Consider the following 8,006-nt stretch of genomic DNA (forward strand, 5'->3'; position numbering starts at 1 on the left):
TAGTTAGCATAGGGCNTTTGAGCAGTCTGCTTGGGATTCTCTCCCTCTCTCTGTCCCTCTTCTGTTCCCACGGTCTCAGAATAAACAATAAAAAAATAAGTAAAACATAGGGCACACGGCCTGTATCACTCCCATACATAGCTGGGAACACCAGCATTGATGAGGAAGGAGTAGGGATCAACTCCGTGGGCAAACCGGTGACTTTGCAAGCTCTCAGTTTACACTTGTGTGTGGTGCCATTGGAGCCAGGGTTTCATACCTCACTGCTCACAACTTTTTGGGGGTCAATATACATGGGACTCAACTTGTAACTAATGGGGTTCCTGGGGGGCTCAGTTAAGCGTCTGACTTCGGCTCAGGTCATGATCTCATGGTTTGTGGGTTTCGAGCCCTGCGTGGGACTCTGTGGGCTCTGTGCAGACAGCTCAGAGCCTGGCGCCTGTTTCGGATTCTGTCTTCTTCTCTGCCCCTCTCCTACTCATCTCTGTCTCAACAATAAACCTAAAATTTAAAAAAAAAAAAAAAATTGTAACAAACTTCGGATGAGGGGGAAGTTTTTAAATCTGCAATTTTTCACTTAACATTTTCAGTTTACGGTTGTGAGATTATTGAAATAGTATCCTCAATATTTCCAAAATACTGTGTTGTCATGTTAAGAAATGGTGTCATCATAGGATTAGTCTAATATAATTGTAATTCTGTGCATTTTATTTACAAAGAGAGTGTACAGGCTTGTCCAGATGTGTTCCACCGGCTGAAGACTATTAACCTAAAACCTATGTGGAATGTTGGGGTTACAACGTTGTTAGGGTCCGAACTGAACTCACAAAAACTATTAGGAAATTCTCAGGGTCTGAGTTAAAGCATCTTTTTTAAGCAAAATTCATTTATTTCAGCTCCCAATTTAGGAATTAGCACTCTTATTTGAAGATGATAAATATGAAATTCATGCTGTTGATCTTATTTGGGGTCTTGGTAGTATTTTGGGCGACTCTGAACAAAGCCCAATGCAGAACTACTTAACGCTGTCTACACGCAAGTATGTACTGAAGGTAACACTAGGGCCTAGTTTTTCCAAATTCATTTCTAGAACTGGGCCTCTGACAGTTTTGTCATATGGAGAACGAATAAACAATGGTTTAAGCTTGGACAGAATCATGCACAGCCCAGGTCCTGCTTGGACACGGCGGCGTTCCCCTTCCAGGCTGGCGCGGTAGCGACGGAACACGTTTCCCTTGCCGGGCAAGGCCGTGCGTCCCTTGTCTGACCCCCGCGCCCCCCACCCCCTTCNACAGCAGGCCGCCCAGCACTGCGCGAATCCTCTAGAACCGGCTCTGGGAGCCTCCCTGCGTTTGTTCCTAGTACTTGTGTAGGGCCTGGCATGCATCGGATTAAGCACCATGTCAGCCAGCGGAGGTCTTTCCCTCGGGCTCCGGGGACAGCTCTTGAAACCCTGTTTGGNTGCGTCTGTGTAGAACAGCCACTTCTATGGCGGAGCGATGTTACGGCCAACTTTCCGGACCTTACTTTTAAAGATCACGTTTTCGAAAACCGGAAATCACGTTAGTGAAGCGAAACGGCCCAAGTCCTACTACAGCCGCCAAAACAAGGACCTTATTGCTCACGCAGCTGAACGCCCCGAACCCCGAAATCCTGCGCGCAGGAACAGCCCCTTTAAGTGACTTTGTGGGCGGCCCTGAAAAGGGCCTTTGTGTTTGCAGACGGGGTGGGTCGCGGGCGCTCAGCCCCCGAAGCCGTAGAGGGTGCGGCCCTGGCGCTTGAGCGCGTAGACCACGTCCATGGCCGTGACCGTCTTGCGCTTGGCGTGCTCCGTGTAGGTGACGGCGTCCCGGATCACGTTCTCCAGGAACACCTTGAGCACCCCGCGCGTCTCCTCGTAGATGAGGCCGGAGATGCGCTTGACGCCGCCGCGCCGGGCCAGCCGCCGGATGGCGGGCTTCGTGATGCCCTGGATGTTGTCGCGCAGCACCTTGCGGTGGCGCTTGGCGCCGCCCTTGCCCAGGCCCTTCCCGCCCTTGCCGCGGCCGGACATGGCTGCTATCGAAGTGAGTGAAAAGCGCGCACACAGTGCCTTAAATAGCATTTGGGCGGACCTGATTGAGAACTAAATGCACGAATGGTTTTTTTTCCAAATTAGGTCAGCAAGGGGGTGGGGCAAAGAGAGCTCATTAACATCTCGCCGCTCTCATTGGCTAGTGAAGAGTCGCCCTTCCTCGGCCGGTAGCGCGGCTGGAAAGCTGAAAAGCTTGTTTCTCTTTTGTTCTGCGCTACATTTTCCGTGCGCGTTTGCAAATGGAATGTGTTATGTCAAGCCGCTGAGTAGAGGGCACCACTCCACGTTTGTCTGCATTTTCACTTAGTAACTAACAAATTATGTAATGATTCCTCGGGGGAATGTAGAGGGATCTGCGAAGGACGGTGGATTGATAGGTCAAAGGACTTTCCCTTCCATTGTTTTTAATATTCCTATTAAACTGTCGCCTTTGATGCCCTTCTTTGTGCTGGACGCTGTAAGTTCTGGCCCTGTGTTTCAAAACAAAAGAAGAATTTGCAAATTAAAATTTCTTATTCTCTTTCAAACATTTATTAGATGACATTTATTAGATGTTTCGACAACAGTCCGTGGCAGGCAGGGAATGCACAGCTAGGCGTGAAGGAAGCCTTCTCCCTGGCCCCGCCTGGCCTGTTCCTCCTGCGGCTCCTGACAAGGTCCCCTTTCCTCCTCAGCTGATCCCTTTTCAACCGTCTTCAGGTTTAGGGACCATAACAAGCATTTTGTGTAGCTGGGATTAATCGCAGGGCAGGGCTAATACTTGATTAAGGTCATTACACAGCCTACCAGGCCCTTCCCTGGAGGGCCTTTGATGAGATTATTGGTGTTTTAAACAAGGCTAATCCCATTAAGAAAAAAGAAGAAAAGCAGAATAGAGCAGAATTGGATCTGAAGGTGGTTGAAAGAGAGAGCCTTTCAGATAAAAAATTTCTCTTTAGTCTCCTGCTGCAGCTTTTGAAAATGTCCATGATCAGAGTTATTCCAGTTAAAAGGTGGGGAGGGCACACCCTCTCTCCATCCTGATTAACAAAAAGGAGACTTAAATTGAGTCTTTGAGGAGACTTAAAATGAGACTGTGGCCAGAGAGAGACCACATATTAAAACCTCATACTCGTTTAAGCAAAGAGAAAAGACCCAGGAGAGGGTAGGGAAGCTCTAAATGGCATATGATCTGTAACACTTGTGAAATAATTAAGTATGACACTCTTCTGCCCCCAAATTGAGCCTTCTGAGGTTCCTGACTTACTACCCCCTCCCCACAACAAACACATACTTTATAAGGGGTCTCTTAGCTAGGAAGAAATTTCAAACACTATAGAGAAAAAGTGCAAGGTCTGAGATTATAAGTAAAACTGAAATCTCAATATGCTCTTTAACTCACGGAAATAAAAATAGAGTGTATATAATATGGTAATTTCATGGAAAAAATATGTGGTGTGAGCCACCTTTGATACACAACCCAGGAGTTCCATCTGCACTTATGTATTTTTGCTTGTTTGTTCAAGTAGGCTTCAAACCCAGCATGGAGCCCAAGGCCAGGCTTGAACTCACAACCTTGGAGATCATGATCTGAGCTGAGATCACCAACACAATGCTCCACCGGCTGAGCCCCCCAGGCACCACAATGCCCAGATTTAAACCAGAAGTCTACATCCGCTTTCTCCCAATTTTATTTTGCGCACTCCATTGTTAATAAAACTTCACTTTTATTTTGACATCTTATTTCTTTTTTCTCTTCCCTTTTCTGAATTTCTTCTTGTTTAAAATTTTCTCAATGACATTGACTCAGAAGTCATGAATGTCAGTACATAAAGATTTAAAACGTGTGCACGTATAGATGTATACAAAGAACAGATCCTTCCACTCCCTGAAGAGTACAGATCTTGGCCATAAGGCCTGGGAGGGAGTAGCTCGCTCTGGAACCTGTATGGCAGCCTTTCTCTTCACCTCCGTCTCCTCAGAGAGGACCTGGTTTCATTGCACCCGGTTCATTCAACACGGGAGCTAAGCGCCCTTGTTTACAGCGCCCTGTAAACAAGTTGTGGCTAAGAGGCCACGTCACACATTTGAGCGAATAAAACTATGAGGTTAATCAAAGGTCTTATAAAAATGTGAAATGCCCACCACCACTCTCTGCAGAGGACTCAGAGTATCAGAAATGTCCCCTGCGCTTCCTCCGCCTGCTGTCCTGGGTGGGCTTGCTCCTATAAGCATTCTTAATTTATTTGACCCACTAAAAAAAAGTTATTTGGACAGAGAATTTCTAACATTATCTTTTCAGATACATTTGTTTCAAAATTTTTATCAATGTCTGTAATTGAATTTGATTTTCCAAACTCCCTTGAATACTCTCTTAATCACACACACAAAGCACCAAGAAAGTATTTCTCATTTGTTTTAATGGCAAAACTGTGATTCCAAACATACACAAAGGAAAGACCATTAACTGTTACATTCATATTTGAGACAGATGTGCTCTTTCTCGGGTGCACTGTGAAGCTCTTTTGGTAGTTGGTTATTGACTGTTTTGTGGAAATGACATTCTGGTAACTGTTTAAGGAATAAAATTCAGGACATTTAATCAGTCCATGGAGGTCAACTGACGAGACTGGGGTTTATACAAATACTGGTACTTACCCACCCAGCCCCCACCTCGCCCCACCAGGAGTACATGGAAGACTCCAAAATTCTTTTGTAGAATCTTTGGATCAAAAGCTAGATTTTTATATTTAAAAAGTAACCCCACTTTCAAAAAATAAAACAACAACAACAACAAAAAACACCAGCAATACTTTCTACCCAAATCTGGTGAATAAAACGGTTCAGAGGTGTTTTAAGGCAACTCATCCCCAAGTTTCTCCTTTAATGATACAGGGACTAAACAGAAATGTGAATTTATTAGTTAGAAATCTGTTTATTATCAGAAAAAAGTCCTTAAGTTAAAAAAATACACACCAAGAAAATATTTCCAAATATTTATGAAAAAATACGGGGATATGGCAAAATCGGAAATATTAAAACAGACTCCGTCCTCACTGCAGGAAACATCAGAGGCTGTCGCCACCATCAGGAGCATCTCAAAAAGACAGGAAGAATGCCACACTACATGTTTTCTTGACTCAGAAACATGTACCGTGTAGCGGTTATGAGCTTGACTCTGAGCCAGACTAGCTGTGGCAAAAATCCAGCCCAATCATTTTCTAGCTGTGTAACCTTTAGCAGGTTATTTAACCTCTCTGTGCCTTGCTTTCCATACAGCAAAATACGGGTAATGAAATAACTATAGTTCCTATGTCACCGGATTCTTCAGAAACATTAGTATTCAGAACAAGAACTGACATCTAGTTAAGTGTGTAATAATTATTAGCTGAACAAAAAAATGGTTCTGCTTAAAACACACCATACATGTCTCTCACACACAAGCAAGCAGCCGAAAGAGTCATGCAGAAAAGAGAATGCGTGAAATACCAGAATGCATCCGCGCCCAGGAACACACACTTACAAGCCGTCCAGGAGGCTTTGTAACGAAATTGTCACACAAAATAACTAATAGTGAATTAACATTCTGCACGTTAACACTGGTTCCAAAAGACACATGAAAAAATGATGACCTGACGTCTACAGAAAGAAATCAAAACCTCAAAATATCTGTCCATAGATGTGAACATCGTAAATGTTTAAGGTCATGCATTCTCGAGTTCTAGTCCTTATTAGAGTGTGATTAGAAAAAAAGTATAGCCTAAAAATGGTAGCTAATAAGAATCTTGCAGCATTTTAGAGGTCTTATGTTTTTGAGCGTGTGCGTGTGTACATGAAGAATGCTTTGCAGTGCGTCAAGTACACCCAGCACCGTAAGACTGTTTTAGTAAAAGGCGAAAGATTTATACGATCTGAAGAGAAACCAGAGTATGCGTAAGACTGTTTTAGTAACACACAGCGAGAAGTTTTGCACCCGACCTCCCAGCAGGTCTTAACCAACTGCTGCACGTTGCCTGGAGAGGTTACCAAAGACATTCTTCTGTTCCCAGTTCAGGTAGGTCAAGAGCCCTGTGGTCAAACAGCTGGTGTCTAGTTCCTTATTTCCTCCCATCTCCGGGGGCTGTTCTCCGCAAACGGTGTCCAGCGCCCAGCNTGCGTGTGTACATGAAGAATGCTTTGCAGTGGACAAGTACACCCAGCACCGTAAGACTGTTTTAGTAACACACAGCGAGAAGTTTTGCACCCGACCTCCCAGCAGGTCTTAACCAACTGCTGCACGTTGCCTGGAGAGGTTACCAAAGACATTCTTCTGTTCCCAGTTCAGGTAGGTCAAGAGCCCTGTGGTCAAACAGCTGGTGTCTAGTTCCTTATTTCCTCCCATCTCCGGGGGCTGTTCTCCGCAAACGGTGTCCAGCGCCCAGCTCTTCTGCATCCATCCTGACGCCTCCCTGCAGGAAAACCCCGGCCCCCGCGCTCAACAGTCCCATGACCACCGTGGCACTTTTGACCATGGCCACTAGGGGGCACCCTTCTCCACACTACCGCGCTTTGTAGGTGGTTTTGCTAGAGGCGAAATAAGATTCAGAACTTAAAATGTTAAGTCCGAGATTTTTTCAAATGTAGTTGACCTCAAGCATTAAACAAGGGCAGAAAAATTAAGCTAAGGCACACTGAAAGGAATCAGAGGTTTTAAATTTCCATTATAAAAGGAAAAGTAACAGGCCACCATAGCAAACTGAAATCCCAGCCTGTGTGAAATAAAACCGATATAAAACAAGCCGTTGCCTCATTAATTGTAACACATCCTCAAAAGCTAGAAGAGCAAGGGAAGCTTTTGGGAAGTCTGTTCTGAGTTCAGAATGACATCTAAAGAGCAAGAATTTGTTAGTGTGCATTCAGCATGATTTGGAGGTAGAAGGACCGTGTTACAGCTTAGATAAAAATGTTTCCAGAGCAGGAGAGAACATGTAGTTTAGCTAGCGAGGTTCAATGAAGACAGTCCATTAAAGAAAATGCAAAAAAATCGGAAGCCATATCGACGTCCCACAAATGATTAAGTTGATGAATCCATCAGATGGATAAGCATGTAGCAAAACTCGTGCTTTTGTGCCCCGCACAATTCATTGTATGTTTATTCACATGGCTTTGGTAATTTTGTGTATTTTGATAAAGCAACACTGAGCGGAAGTCTACGCACATGTTAACAGGGTTTATCTCTAGCTAATGGAATGACGGTTTCAACTTCTCTACAGTAAGCACAAATTACGTGTACTTTTATCCGCTTAACTTCCGTAACCAGAAAGAAAAGTTAAAAAAAAAAAATTGAGACCTCTTTGCCCAAATTAAGTATGCACCAAACCATTTTGAGGCGCGCGCCCTCCCAGGGAGGAAGCCCGGTTGTCGGTTTCGCAGCCGCACGCGCAGAGCGGCAGCGCCGAGTCCACACACGCTGTCCGGCCCGCATCCGTACTCGTGTTGTTCTAAACAACACACGGTCAGACGAATGACTGTCCCAGAATCCAGGAATTCCTGAGCAGCCTCAGAGCAGAGCAGTTTCTTTTCTTTTCTTTCTTTCTCCCTTTCTCTCTCTTCCTTCCTTCCTTCCATGTTTTATTTATTTATTTGTAGACAAACACACAGAGCATGAGCGGGGGAGGGGCAGAGAGCGGGGGAGACACAGAACCGGAAGCAGCTCCAGGCTCCGAGCTGTCAGCACAGAGCCCGACGCGGGGCTCGAACTTACGAGCCATGATCATGAGCCGAACTTGGACGCTTCACCAACTGAGCCACCCCGGCGCCCCAGATCGGTTTCTTTTTAATGTGCACATACGGGGAGAAGACCCAGACTGCGGGACCCCTAGGAAGACGCCAGGGTACCTGCGTGGTGGCTTCCATTTTTCCATCTCAAAAATGCGTTTTCATGTTTATGTATGTGCGTGTGCGCGGGGGGGGG

General features: G+C 45.3%; 1 protein-coding gene across 1 annotated transcript; it reads right to left on the minus strand.

Annotated features, from left to right (window-relative positions):
• Nucleotides 1-1,495: 1,495 nt before the first annotated feature.
• Nucleotides 1,496-2,053, minus strand: LOC144232863 (histone H4). Its single transcript, XM_077765700.1, has one exon. The coding sequence runs from the start codon at nt 2,051-2,053 to the stop codon at nt 1,742-1,744; it is 312 nt and encodes a 103-aa protein (XP_077621826.1). The 3' UTR covers nt 1,496-1,741.
• Nucleotides 2,054-8,006: the final 5,953 nt, after the last annotated feature.

The sequence above is a fragment of the Crocuta crocuta genome, unplaced genomic scaffold, assembly GCF_008692635.1.
Source record: "Crocuta crocuta isolate KB4526 unplaced genomic scaffold, BGI_CrCroc_1.0 scaffold811, whole genome shotgun sequence".
NCBI lineage: Eukaryota > Metazoa > Chordata > Mammalia > Carnivora > Hyaenidae > Crocuta > Crocuta crocuta.